General features: G+C 42.5%; 1 protein-coding gene across 3 annotated transcripts in view; it reads left to right on the top strand.

The window, feature by feature from the left end:
* CHCHD3 (coiled-coil-helix-coiled-coil-helix domain containing 3) overlaps positions 1-15,201 on the top strand; it is a 285,119-nt gene that overhangs the window by 7,345 nt on the left and 262,573 nt on the right. For 2 of the 3 annotated variants that reach the window (XM_047095775.1, XM_047095774.1), the window contains exon 2: positions 4,246-4,333. In XM_047095775.1, coding sequence (XP_046951731.1) covers positions 4,246-4,333 — 88 coding nt within the window. Of the gene's footprint in view, positions 1-3,821; positions 4,010-4,245; positions 4,334-15,201 lie in introns of those variants that run through there. The other variant, XM_047095776.1, reaches the window with a different exon arrangement.

Below are 15,201 nucleotides of genomic sequence, written 5' to 3'. Positions count from 1 at the left end.
GAGAAAGCACTGGCCTAGAGATTGGGGGGTTACCGCTTATCCTGATGCTACCAGAAACTGGATGTTACTCAGGATTATAGTCAGTCAGTCTTAAAGGGTTTTTTCCTAAGATGTATCTCAGCTTTGCAGATGAGTTTCAACAGCAACGTCAGTGGCTGTCAGTTGTTACAAAAGATGCAAGTGGCCCTGACATCTTCAAATAGAAAGTCCCTTGACATTGTCCTTTCTAACTTCGATTTCTCTTCCAAGAGCCTTGGGATTTTCCTCCAAAGATGCCAGCTTTTGAGCTGTAGTCTTTCCCTTAACTGTCTCCCCCTGCATTCCCGTTTGGGTCCTGAGATACAAGTAACTGCTCAGGTACAAACTGTTTTGTTCACTGATGTCTTGCAGGGAACATTTGGTGAATGATTCCATAGTATACAGGAGCACACAGTTTTGTTGAAAGGAAAATACTTGTTTTGTCTTTGGAGATTTGTGCAAGGTATCGTGGGGGCACAAATAAGGGTAGCCCTTGGGTAAGCAGAGTTGGAATGGAGTGGGGAACTGATTTGGTCAGAGAAGGCTGTGGGATGTTTGAACTGGATTTTGAAAGGTGATTCCCTCCCCCAGGGCCAGGGGAGAAGGCAGTAGAGCCATGTGTAAAGGCAAAGCAATGGCATCAAATAAATAGCCAGTATGGAGGTGGGGAAACAAGGTATGAAGTATTAAGGGAAAGGCTGTGGAAATTGAGGTTGGAGAGTTAGGCCATGACCAAATGATGAGGAAGTCTTGGGTGCTGTGCAGAAGAATTTGGACTTTGCTGTCAACAGAAGGTATGAAGGAGTTGAAGCAGGGAGTTACCATAATCAGATTTGTGTTTTAGGAAGGTTATTGATGGTGCCATGAATTAGGGCAGGGGAATTGGGACGGGAGAAGGAATGTTGCAATAAGTAGATATTTAGCGGTTGAAGAATTCATGGCTCAGAGGACGAGGGAGAACGAAGAGTCAGGACAAGTCCTTTGTTCTGATTCAGAAAGTTGGATGGAGGTGGTGTCATTAATGAGATTAGGAAAGCAAGAAGATGGAGAGATTTTGGCAAATACGAATTCAATTTAGGAGATGTTGGGTTTGAGGGGCTTGTGGTCTGTCCAAGAGGAGGTGTTCATTAGGCAGTTCAATGTGTAGGTTTAGTTTTTGGGACATGAAGGATTTAGAATTTATTAATTCATCAACACAGTTATCAAGGGAGTGGATGAGATTGCCAACAAGAGCTTTGAGAGTGAGAAGTGAATAAAGACAAGGGAGGGTGTGTGGACCTCTGGCATCTAAGGGTAGGTGAGAAGGGGAAGCCTGCCAAACAGATAAGATGTGGCCAGAGCTCTAGGGCTGTCAGGATGGTGGGTGGTCAGAAAGGCCACTGGAGACATTTCCAGAAGAGGAGAGTGACCGCAGGTGTTAGAAGCTAAAGGGAAGCCGTGTAAGTTAGTTGTATAAATATAAACACAAAAGATTGTTTGGTCATTGGTGACTTTTACAAGAGCACCACTGTACTGGGTTATAAGCTAGATGGTGGTGAGTCAAGGACGTGGAAGTTGGAAGGAGGTCTTTGCGGATAGAGGAGGGGGATCACCCAGTTACACAACTCACAGACCTGGCTGTTCTGATGACTTCTTCACTTCCGTGGCTAGTCAGACACCAGGTCTGGCAATAAAGCGGCGTACCTGCGTGGGACCTTGAGACCCAGACTTCCTGGGTTTGATTCTGGCTCCATTACTGATAAAATATAAAATCCAGGCAACTTATTTAGTCTGGCTGGGCTTCACATTCTCACCTATACAGTGGAGAAATGTCTGTCTCATATGATAGGTGAGGATTAAATGAGGAAAGTGTTTTTAGTGTAACGCCTGGCGCATAATAAGCACTCAGTGAACGTTAGCTATTTTAATCCTAAATATCTTTGAATGTGTTCCTTTTGGATGGCTAATAATTTTTTTAAACAACTTTATTGTGTATTTCACGTATTATAAAATTCACCTGTTTTCTGTATACAGCACTTTCTAGTAAATTTACCAAGTTGTGCAACTATCAGTGCAAACCAGTTTTTTTTTTTAATTTTTAATTTTTTAAAAATTATATTTATTTTGAAAGAGAGAGAGGGAGAGAGAGAATCCCCAGCAGGCTCTGCAGTGCAGAGCCTGATGCGGGTCTTGATCTCCCAAACCGTGAGGTCATGACCTGAGTTGAAGTTGGACGTTTAACCGACTGAGCCACCCAAGTGCCCCAGCATGATCCAGTTTAAAAGAAAAATTTTTTTTATTTTTTTTATTTTTGAGACAGAGAGAGACAGAGCATGAGCAGGGGAGGGGCAGAGAGAGAGGGAGACACAGAATCCAAAGCAGGCTCCAGGCTCCGAGCTGTCAGCACAGAGCCCGATGTGGGGCTCGAACTCACAGACTGTGAGACCATGACTTGAGCTGAAGTCGGACGTTTAACCAACTGAGCCACCCGGGCGCCCCAGCACAATCCAGTTTTAAAACATTTTCATCACCCCAGTAAGATCTGTCGTGTTCATTTATAGTTAATCCCCATTCCTACTCTAGCCGTAAGCATCTATTTCTCTACTTTCTATCTACACAGAGTTGCCTTTTTCTGGGCATTTCATATAAATGAAATTATATAATATGTGGCCTTTTGTATCTGGCTTTCTTCCCTTAATTGTTGTTTTGATCTATCCATATTGTAGCATGTGGCAGAACTTCACTTCTTTTTACTGCTGAATTGAATTCCATCGTATGGATACATAATGTTTTGTTTATCCGTTTGCCTGCAGACGGACATTTGCGTGGTTCCGCTCTTGCTATATTATGACTGATGCTGCTGTGAACATCCCTGCACAAATCTTTGTGTGGACATATGCTTAATAGCTTCTTAATTGGTCCTTTAGCTTCCTTCAGGGGACTTCCTGCTTCTGTTCTTGTCCCCCTCCAATCTGTTCTCTACGCAGTGGCTAGAGTGATCTTTCTAAAATGTAAGTCTGATCTTGTCATTACCCTGCTTAAAACCCTTCGATTGTGCCCAGTTGCCCTCAGGATCAAGTTCAAACTGTTTCACTGCATGGGTTCGCTAGGACTCTTCAGAATCCAAAATCTTATTTCCCTGTCCACCTTCTCTCACTGTGCCCTCTCCCCAGTTTCGTGCTTCAGCCATTCTTCATTCATTCACATATTGTTTCAGTCATTTCTTTAGCCATTCACTCAATTAACCAGGCTTATTGAGGCTCTGGGGATATAATAGGACATCCAAATGCTAGCTTTCATGGAACTTCCTTTCTAGTGTAAAAGGCAGGCAAACAATGCATCAGATAGTGGTAAGTGCAATAAAGAAAATAAAAAGAATGGTACAATAGTAATTCAGGGACTGATGACTCTCAGACCTTCCAGGCCTGAGTGTTCCTCAGAGCCTCTGCCTTACTGCCAACTGTCTACTTGTTATCTGCACTTAACGTCTGATGGTGGCAAGCCCTGTTTCTCATCTATACCGCCATGTGTTTCCCTCTTCTTGGAGTACTGTTATCCCCTTCTCTTCCTAACACCTGCTTATCTTTCCCAGTCCCGGCCCCATGCCCAAAGCCTGGCTAGATGTCCTGTCCATTATGCCTTCTGTATACTTCCATTCTAGGCCAGCTGACATAGGCAGTGCTCTTCCTGTTATATTTAAATGCCTGATGATTGTTTCCTCTAACCCACTTTATGCAACTTGATGACTATTGAATACCCCAAGTCTAGCCTGGTTCCTGGCACAGGATAGCTGCATAATAGACTCTGTTGAAAGAGCAGTTGTTTGTGATTAGCCTGAACAGGAGGGATGGAGGGACACCATTTCCTTTGAGACTGGAAGGAAGGAAGGAACTAAGACCTGTTGCTTGCATAAATTAATTTGTAGGATTAGGGGAGGAAAGTCAAAGGCGTTTTCTCGGCTTACGTTTTCTCAGAGATGAATTTAGTGCACTGTATAAAATGAGGACAGGAGGTATTTGTAATGCGCAATTAGCAGTGCATTAGAAGAAATAAAGTAGCGCTGTAGGGTGCATCTTGATATCTTAAAACTTTTCTTCCTTGCTTTTAGTTTTATAGCTATTAGCTTTCTTTAGGCCATTCGTTACACATATTGATATGGATGACTAAATTGCTTGGGTGCTATTGTACTGTTTTCTTTCTTTCCTTTTTTTTTTTATAATTGATTTTATTTTGATGTTGCCTTTTCAGCTTTCAGAAAATGTGATTGATCGTATGAAGGAAACCTCCCCATCTGGTTCGAAGTCTCAGCGGTATTCTGGCGCTTATGGTGCCTCAGGTATTTCAGAATTTTAATTTTAGAATTTTTAGTAGAAAAATTATAAGCGATAAAAGTTTACTTGGTAGTCAACTTCTTCTACACTCCTCTGTGTCTATTGTTATTTGGGTGTTCAGCTTTTTATATGCAATGTTAGAAATCAGTACCAGGGTTTCTTTTAAGACATTTTGCACTAAAAGGAGAATGAATCTACTTGCAAAACAGTCTTGGGAACAATTTTTTTATTCTCAGCCAGCTTCTGAACCCTTTATTAAGTTTTGGCAGGTTACTTCATAATATCTGTATAAAATGGATTACTTGTAGGAATATTAGAGATTTAGGAATAAACATTTATAATAAAATATTGAACTTAGAACATATGGACTTACTGTTTCCAAATTGTGAATATCCCTAATGCTTTCATTTTCCAGTAGACTTCTTCTAAGTTTATAAACAGTTTATTTCTTCTCAGTCTTAATTATTGATGAAAACAAGATGTTAAATGAAATCTACAGATGATTATTAAGCCTCAATGTATTTGTGGATCCTGTGGAATAAGAGACTCTCTTTTCTTTGCTCTCCCCTATCCCATCCGTTTCTTCATCCAACAGATAGTTTATTGAGCACCTGCTATGTGTGTGGTACTGTTCTTGTGCTACTCAGTGTGATGGATGGACACTCTGTTTATTCGGAAAATGGCAATGGGAAAATAATCGAGATGGTTAATCTTGGACTAAGTAGTTTCTGTATTTATTAGAAAGGGTATCGTGTGGCAAATCTGCCTCCAGACTGAGATACACTGAGAAAGATGAAATGCTGCCCAGATGCTATTCACTTGGGCATAGTCTTGACCTTCTTAGCAATCATTAGTTATACCATGAATTGAGCTTCTGATAACGTTTTTTAAAGCAGAGGGTAAGAGATGAGTAAGAAATAGTTGAGTAAGAAATAATGAATAAGTAATAGTTCTTGCTGTTAATGAATCTTCTTGTTTAGTGGGAGCATTAAGAGGGGTTCACAGTTCATTAACATTAGAAAGTGACCACTCCCTCCTTTCCAGAAACCCTTTCTTTGGCTTCTGGACCACACACTCTCCTGGTTTTCTTCCCACCTCTTCAGCCTAGTTGTCTTTGCTGATTTCTGCTAAGTAATTTCCCCCAATTCAGTGGCTTTTGAATCATAATACAGATGTCCGTCACTCCCATAATTGTATCACTAGCTCTGACTTCTCTCCTTGAACAAAACTTAGACAATGCCTACTTGAAGTCTCTGCTTACAGATCTTCAACGTAACATATCCAAAGTAAGCCTCTTTGATCTTCCCCAGCCTTGCTTTTCTCCATCTTTCCCAGTAAATGGCACAGGTGGTCAAGCCCTAAACCTGGGCCCCATGCTATCCTTACTCCTTACTTTGGGCCATTAGCCAGTCTCGTCCCATCCATCTCTACAACACATGGGAATGTGACCCTTTCACATCTGTCTCTTCTGCTGTAGCACCGACCTAGACAACCAGTGCCTCTCACCTTGCCGTCTGAGAGCCTCTTAACTGGTTCCCTATTTCCTTTCTTGTCCCTTTACACTTTGCCATGAACACAGAAGCCTTAGCAATCTCAAAAAAAAAAATTGAGCAATCCAGGTCACATCCCAGTGGTGGCTCTCCATGGTACACGGAATATAAATTGAACTGCTTTCCTTGGCCTCTGAGGCACACCATGACTGGACCCTTTCTGTTTTTCATCTCATCATTTATCATTTCCTACCATCCTTCTTTTACTTGTGTCCGGTGACTGCCATCTCCTCCAGAAGGTAAGCTCCAGGGACATGGTCCCTTGTCTTTTCACAACTGAATTCCCAGCTTCTAGGATAGTTCCTAGTGCTTAAGTGTTGAATTAATTTAGGGTGATCCCATTATCCATTTTGAAGGTAGCTACTCGTGATCGTTTTGGAATATAATTCTATAAATTTAATTCAGGTGGCATTTACTTTATTGACTGTCCACTATTGTTTTTTTTTTTTTTAATTTTTTTTTCAACGTTTATTTATTTTTTTGGGGGACAGAGAGAGACAGAGCATGAACGGGGGAGGGGCAGAGAGAGAGGGAGACACAGAATTGGAAACAGGCTCCAGGCTCTGAGCCATCAGCCCAGAGCCTGACGCGGGGCTCGAACTCCCGGACCGCGAGATCGTGACCTGGCTGAAGTCGGACGCTTAACCGACTGCGCCACCCAGGCGCCCCTGACTGTCCACTATTGTGCAAATAATTAAGCTAGTTGTTTTGAGAGGACACACACACACAAAACTCCTCTCCTTTCAAAAAGTTTTGGGTTTTTGGGCAGAAACAACTAAGTATATAAGAAGATGATAAGAAAGATAGAAGCATAGTATAAGAGAAACCTAGAAAGATACTAAAATTAAGTATATCAAGTATTTTGGCTTAAGAATAACTTTTGATATGTGGATTTTTTTTAAAGTTTATTTATTTTGAGAGAGCGAGAGAATCAGCAGGGGAAGGGCAGAGATGGATGGGGACAGAGAATCCGAAGTGGGCTCCAAGCTGACAGCAGAGAGTCCTATGTGGGACTCACAAACCACGAGATCATGCCCTGAGCTAAAGCTGATGTTTAACCGACTGAGCCACCCAGGTGCCCCGATGTGTGGATATTTTTTAAATTGGAATTTGTTCTACAATATGATTTTTTTCTGGGTAGATTTCTTTCCTTCCTACAGTGTTAGGGAGAGAGGATGATAATGGTGATGATGAAGACAATGAAGTAATGATGGAATAGTGATAAATAATCCTTAAATGTCATTTGCATGCTTGATACTCTGCTAAATCCTTTCTATGTCTTATCTCATTTAATCCTTATAACCCTGTGAGGGAGGGACTGTTTTTAACCTGTTTTATATAGAAGGAAATGGAGACTTGACATGATTAGTTATCTTGCCCAGAGTCCCAAAGCTGGTAAGCAATGGAGGTGACAGTTGAATTCAAGTCTGTTTGACTCCAGAGCAGATGCTGTTAACCACCCTGTTTATTATAATTTGAATGGTACCTGGCTTCATTTGTAGAAAGGATGTGACAGAAACTAGTTGGAGGGAAAGAGCTCCCTTTTAGTGATGTGCTGCTTGAGTTTAGGAAAGAACCTTCTATCTGTAAGTGATTGTTGCATCTTCTAGCTTTTCCCCACATTAGTTCTCATTCAGTAGTGCATTGGAGGAGAGAAAGTGTTTTCCTGCTTGGGTTGGTTTCTTGAACTGGTACTTTTGAGAGAGCGGATGTGGGTAGGGAGGCTTTCTGTGAATGCTCATGGTCTGACCTGCAGAGCATGACCTGACATCGTGATGCACCCTGGCTGTGCTGAGGCGTCTGTCCCTTCCCATTTCTGGGTTTGACATGACTGATGAACTCGGGTCCATGGCCAGCCTGGACACTGAAAACTCTTTGAATGCCACCTTGTGTTTTGGTGGTCAAGCTAGAACTACACTCTGAATGGTAGCACCCAGTCACACGTGGCTGTGAAGATTTAAATTAAAATTAATGAAAATGAGATAAAACTGATGTTTCAGCTCCTCAGTTGCGTGAGTCACATTTCAGTGCTCAGTAACCACATGCAGCTAGTGGCTGTCTTATTGGACAGCGCAGATACAGGGCATTTTCATCACTGCAGAAAGTTCTGTTGTGTAGTCTAGAATGTATCAGTGCTTGGCATTGTGAGCTCCATCAGATGATTTCAATGATGTGACTGAAGTTACTGAGCTCAGTGGTGCTGTGTGTTTGAATCTTGTTATCTTGTTGCCTGCCTTTCCCACATCCCAGCTCCCCCAGGATTGTGGGTAAGTGGACACTTCCGGGAATATTTCCCTGGGGTATACTATCTTCACCTCAGTCTTTTTTTTTTTTTTTAATTTTTTTTTTTTTAATGTTTATTTATTTTTGAGACAGAGAGAGACAGAGCATGAACAGGGGAGGGACAGAGAGAGAGAGAGAGACACAGAATTGGAAGCAGGCTCCAGGCTCTGAGCCATCAGCCCAGAGCCCGACGCGGGGCTCGAACTCACGGACCGCGAGATGGTGACCTGAGCTGAAGTCGGATGCTTAACCGACTGAGCCACCCAGGTGCCCCACCTCAGTCTTTATAATAGCTTCCTGAACTGTGTGTTACAAGTGTCCTGGAGGTATTGATTCCTTAGATTCCGAGTAGCTGGGGAACACCTGTATCTTCACATTCTGCGTAAATACTTGCTTTTTCTGTCTGTACCATGATGTGGTACAGGATGTGGCCCTCTGAGTAAGAATATTTCCCTAATCTATTCCAACCCAACTCAAGAAAAGAACTAAGATCTGACATGCTGTTTTGAAATGGTCTTGCCCTTAGGTTAAGAATGCAGTTAGACTATGACTGTGCCAATTAACAAAAATTTATTTTTCTTAAAAATAAATGTTTATAAAAGCAGAAAGCCTCAAAGTTTATGTTCTTCTCTGAGTTTGTCTCATTTGGGGGTTTTAGTTAATACTCAGTAATAGAGTTTTTAAAGGTTTATCATTTAGATGTGTTATGAAATAATTTTTCAAGTCTACATATTGATAAAAATGTCACCAGCCTTTTCTACATTTTTCGGTGTCAACGTAAGTTATATATTAAATGTGAGTTGAATTTAAAAAAAAAAATTTTTTTTTTAACGTTTATTTATTTTTGAGACAGAGAGAGACAGAGCATGAACGGGGGAGGGTCAGAGAGAGGGAGACACAGAATCTGAAACAGGCTCCAGGCTCTGAGCTGTCAGCACAGAGCCCGACGCGGGGCTCGAACTCACGGACCGCGAGATCATGACCTGAGCCTAAGTCAGCCGCTTAACCGACTGAGCCACCCAGGCGCCCGAGTTGAATTTTTTAATATTCATTAAAATGCCTTCTTCCTCTGAGGAGTCTCATTCATACCAGCCCTAGACTATTCATATGTGTGAATATAGGACAGCGTACTTGGTGGACTGAGAGCCCTAGGGTTTCTGTATATAGGAGCTAAGTTTTGTCATATATATTGTTTGAGAATATAATTTATGCTATAAGAAAGTGAGTTCCTCTAAAGACTTTACTGAAACTTTTTTTTTTTTTTGCCAAACCTTGAACCAGATCAATGACTCGTTGCAATAAGTATTTGCATGTAAAGCTGTTCAGGCAAAATAATATAATATGTGACACACAGCAGATTGTAATGCCACTTTAATAAATGAATGTGCTCTAAAGAACTTAACTGTGTCCTTGCTGCCTCAAATTCTTTGCTGTGTTATGTGTTATCCCAATTATGTTGGTTTGCTTTTACACCAGTTGATTTTTTTTTTAGGCTGTTGTAAGGCGATATTAACATTGTGCATCTGTTTTGATTTTAAAAACCACTGTTGGATATCGATTTTCTTCATTTCCACCCTGATCCTTTAGTTTTTCTGGCTTATAGTGAGGTCAGACCGCTCATGTTTGACCCTACCTGATGTTGAGGGAACTCTGTCCCCAAATCAATAGGAGAAAAACAGGCAGGAAATGACATTAGGAGGCTATTTGTTGGTTTCCTAAGCCACTAGGAACCAGATGAAAATGATGAATCTGGGAAAAAAGACAAATAACTCACTTTAATTGTTATCCTCACCGGGCAAGTTTCTCTGTACATTTCTTGCCATTGTGAAAAATAAGAAAGATTTGCTGATTTGTGTTAAGTGTATCACTGAGATCACTAAGTATTTGGCAGCCTTAACAAATTGCAGGAAACCAATTTAAGCCGGAAATAGCACAGCCCAAACTCAACAGCCAATTTAGGGAAATAGATTCATCTATATGTTCTGTGTGTTTTTCTCCCCAAATCTAGCCCTCTTAAACAGCTCTTTAAGGCCTATTTAGACATAACACAGTAGCGAGAGTTCACAGTAAACACGTTGCACTTGTTCCTTTGACTTGAGTTACAAGAATGGAAGGGAAGTTACAGAATCTAGGTTTCCAACTTTTAATACATGAAACTTTGTTGATGTCAGTGTCTCAAGTGTGCACTTTTTGTGCTGTAATAGATAATTTGTCTGACGGTTCCTAAAAGGAAGTTATGTATATGCTATTTATTTATTTATGAGGTAGGGCACAAGTGAGCGAGGGGCAAAGAGAGAGGGAGAGAGAGAATTCCATGAGGAGTAGAGAGAGAGAGAGAGACAGAGAAGTGGGGCTTACCTGAAGTGGGGGGTCATGTTCACCTGAAGTGGGGCTTGAATTCACAAAACGTGAGATCATGACCTGAGCTGAGGTCAGATGTTTAACTGACTGAGCCACCCAGGCACCCTGCACACTATTGATTTAAAGGCTTTATTTATTTATTTATTTATTTACTTACTTACTTACTTACTAATTTTAACTTTTTAAAAAAGTTTATCTATTTTGGGGGCACCTGGGTGGCTCAGTAGGTTAAGCTTCTGACTTCAGCTCAGATTACAGTCTCACAGTTCATGAGTTCAAGCCCTGCAAGGGGCTGTGTGCTGACAGCCCAGAGCCTAGAGCCTGCCTCACATTCTGTGTCTCATTCTCTATCTGCCTCTCACCCGGCACGTGCGAGTGCGTGTGCACGCGCGCTGTCTCTCTCTCTCTCTCTCTCAAGAATAAACATGAAAAAAAAAAGTTTATTTTGAGAGAGAGCACACAAGAGTGAGAGCAGGGTGGGGCAGAGAGAGAGAGAGAGAGAGAGAGGTGGAGGGAGAGAGAATCCCAAGTAGGGTCCATGTCGTTAGCGTGGAGTCCCACATGATCCGAGCAGAAACCAAGAGTCGGAGGCTTAACTGAGCCACACAGGCACCTCTCAAGGTTTTAAATCAAATTCTCTAGTCAGTACATGCTGTTCTTAAAATAGATCCACAGTCTATGTTTAATGGATGGTTGAACTCATATTGTTAATTCAGTCAACAAGTATTAGCATGGCAGTGGTCTTTGGCTTCAAGGAATTATTAGTTTGGTCAAAACCTATTTAACATTATAATGTAGTGGAGAAATACTAGTTTATTACCCTTTACCTGCTCAGTTAATATTTTTGAGTTGGTGAATGAATATGTAAGGAAGATAGAATATGCTAGAGGAATAGAAAGTGTTTTAGGAATTCAGAGAAGACAGTCAAGGGCTCGGGCAGGCAGGTAACCAGGGGAGGTGAAGGTGTTGGTGTGAAAGGTGTTCCATAGACTCAGTACACAGGTGTGAATACTTTAGATGAAGGGTACATGTGGGGGTTTCATGGGACAGAAGGTTGAGGAAGTTAAGGAATTGGCTTTTGTCCTGTAGGGCCTAGTGGCTACTGAGCATTCCCATTTAATTTTAGGGTGCAAGTTTAGAGAGTTGCATTTGGTGCTACTGTTCAAATGTACTCAGATATTAATAACACTGTTATGGCTAAAAATGCAGTGCTGATTTTTCTCATTGATATTTTTACATTTAACAAATGTAAATGGTAAGAATATATGTTTTCCACTGGAGTACTAAATAAAACCATTTTCATTTTCATGAAAAGATAAGCAGCCCCATGAGCATTTTTATTTGTCCTTAACTGGCCCTATAGCAAAAAAGAAAAAGAATAAACAAAGTTGCCCTCAGCTTTTTGAGACAGTATAGGGCACAGCAGATGATTTCTGAGCACGGAGAGTGAAATGATACAAAAGGGTGCCTGGAAAGATAATAGACAGGATGCGCTGGAGATCAGAGACAGGGACGGCCGCTCTGCGTGGTGCGGATCCAAGAGGCGGTGGCAAAGAAGGACTTGGTGGACTTGGTGCCTCAGGCCACAGGGCTGGTTAGTGGCAGTCCCCCCCTCATCTAGGGCACTTTCCTCTGTATCTGTTGATCCGTCACTGTTGTGTTTTATTTATTTTTGAGGAACCAGCACAAATTTAAACTCACTTTGTTTTAAAATCGAGAGCAATAGTTCCCTCCTAAAAATGGAACAAAAAAAATCATTGACAATACAGCTTATATCCCATGGTATTTTGGGATGATGAGAGGGGAGGCATGCAGAAAAGAACAACCTCCAGCGGTAGAGGCAAGGAATTACAGAGAGATGCTTAGTAGGTTCTGACCTGTCACTGAGTCACACCTTCCAGTCGTTTTCTGTGACTTAGAACTTCTGCCCTTTGATTTCTGAGTTAACTGACCACTGGCTGGTTATTCCGTCTTCGGAGGCCCCTGCCCTGTGATTGGTGCAGCATAGCTGCCTTAGCGCTTCGAGGGGTTTGACATCAAGTGGGCCAGAGATTCCTGACTTGTTCCTCAGTTCCTGGAAAGAAGAGGTGCTTTGTTAGGTGCATCGCGTCCTGTAGATTCGCGGTGTAGTGGTGCCGTGGAGTCAGCTCTCAGGAGCTGAGCTGAAAGGCAGGAACGGCAGTGACCACGGGGGAAGAAAAAGAAGGGGTGTATTAGCGAAGCGCTCCACTTTTCGCCGTGGTACATTTTGACACTGAAGTGAATTGCGGGATAGTGGATTGTATTTTCTCATAGAACAAGTATTGTTCTTGGGCATTAACAAGTAAATCATGGTCAGCGCCAATGATGGCTCATAAACCACAAAGAGAAAACGACTCTAAAGTCAAAATGTTATAATCGTGCTTCAGGATTTATAAAATAAAATGTCCGACGTTGGTTATGGAGGCAGCTCTCCTGGCTTATAAAGTGTAGGACATACAATACACAAAAATACCATCTTTGATTTAAATTTAATATACCAGTTATAAAAATAAACACTTGATTAGCAATATTTTTGTCTTTCTTAGAATTTGATAGACTTTGAGGGTGTCATCTGGATGGCCCAGATCTCGGAAAATAAGTTGCCCAAGAGAGTGTTAAAGGTACATTTTTCCTTTAACTGAGGAATTCAAGCTGAGGTATTCAAAATCAATCCATTGACCCTTCCGGCTATTGACCAAATTGTGGGTTATTGTTGTCGATGATGATATGTTTCCTTGTAAAAAAACATTTTAAAAAGTAAAGTCTGACCCAGCATTTCATTTCTTCTCTCTACCCTTTCCTGTCTCCCTGGTTTATTCAGAATCACAGGTACAGTGCTCTGTATTAGGCCAAATCAGTGCTACCCGAGAACACTAAGTGCTTTTAAGTCCCTTTTTAAACCTGTTCTGCCCCCAGGGCTACTTGACACTTTGTTGACAGCTGTCACTGGACTTGAGTGTTCCTTGAAAAGCGTTGGGCGCCCATGTGGGTCATTACAGTGAGGCTCTTCAAACTTTTTCACAGAATTGCCGTGGCATGCTTAAGACAGTGTTCTGGGTCTGCACACCCTGGTCCCCCTGACTGAGCGGTTAATCGGAATATGGGTTTTAATTAACCAGACCGAATGATTGGAGCTTGGAATTGCTTTCCAGGGTAGTAATGGTAACTGTCTCCTCACTTCAAGGCTATGATGTCTTGCAGATTGTGCGGTGGGGAGGTAGAGGCCGCAGAAGGCCCTTGTGCCAACAAAGACTTTGTTGTCAGGACTCATTTACTTTGGCTGGTAAGCGAGTGCTGCTGCTCCGTTCCTCACTTCATCCCCCTTACTCTTTTTTTAATTCATTTTGCTGGTCCGCCCCCCTTGTGCCTATAGTCCTACAGGGGACACCCCAAGCCTCCCTGTGTGTTTGAGGAGTAGGGGCAGAGCCATGGTTTCACATTTTACGGTTTCTCCCGTCCGCGGGGTCGTTGGCCCAGCAGCTTCCATCATCTCTCCCCTGCCGTGTTCCAACAGTGTCTTGCTCAGCTCCTGGCCTTCAGTCTTGCAGTTTCCAGTCTGTTTTCACTGCCAGAGTATGAAACCAATCGTGCCTTTCCTCTGTTTAGGGAAGCCTGAGAGGCTTCTCTTCCCCTTACGATGATCTAGATTTCTCCTATGTTGCCAGCAGGTCCTGCACAATCCCTTTGCTGCTTTATCTCCTACCTCATCTCCCAGACCCACCTGTCTCATGGTGAACTCTAGTCATATTGACGTTCTAGAGTGTTCCTTTTGGGTTTTTGACCATGTGTGAACACTGTTCCCCCAGCTGTCTTCCCCAGCCCCAGCCCCAGCCCCACCCCCACCTCACCTCCTGCTTGTCTTTTATCTGGCTAGCCCTTCCGGATTGTTCAGATGGCTGGAAATCATGTACCCCAGCAAGTTTTTCCTGACTCCAGGTCTGAGCTAGGTGCCCCTCCCAGCACCCTGTGTGTGCCTCCCCTTATCCCATAGTGCTGCAGGTGCCCATGTACTCAGCGCTGTCTCTCAGGTGCCACAACTTTTCTTCACTTGTGTGTCCTCTCAGGACACCTTATATGGTGCGTCTTGCTGTGGTGCTGACCTGTCTTGGCTGAGGTGAAAAGCGGTTACAGGTCTGTCTTTGCTGTAGGTAAGCATCGGCCTGTTGAGGTGAGATGATTAGGCAAACTCACATTAAAAAAAAAAGTCTCAGAGGGCTGAGGAGATTTCTCTTTCTTCAGGAGCCATTTTCCCATAATCTGGGTACAGACTTTCCAAATTGATACCTTTTTGAAGAATCTCCTGTGCTTTCATCACTGTGTCTATAGTACTGATCCTTGTTAGAGTATGGGCTTCATTGCATTGTAGTTGCTGGCTTAGTTGTCTGTCTCTCTTCCTAGATTATGAGCCTTTGGGGTCAGGGAATGTTTGTTTACTCCTCTTGTATACCCACAGCAGGCCCCGGTGACTATGTTATCATGTTAGGTGCCCAATACATATTTGTGGAATGAACGAGCTAAAGCCATTTGGGTCATGGAGCCTGATGTGTATACGTGCGTGTGTCAGCTAGACACAAGGTGGAAAAGGGATCTTTCTCTTACAGTTGTTCCACTGGGCATGGGTATGAGGGTCTTCACCAGGCCCAGGATGGTGTCCATGT

Source organism: Lynx rufus, unplaced genomic scaffold, assembly GCF_022079265.1.
Source record: "Lynx rufus isolate CCGP_SWC_20201006 ecotype Redwood Valley unplaced genomic scaffold, mLynRuf1.p SCAF_4, whole genome shotgun sequence".
NCBI lineage: Eukaryota > Metazoa > Chordata > Mammalia > Carnivora > Felidae > Lynx > Lynx rufus.
The sequence above is the reverse complement of the archived record's forward strand: the minus strand, read 5'-3'. Positions and strand labels throughout refer to the sequence as shown.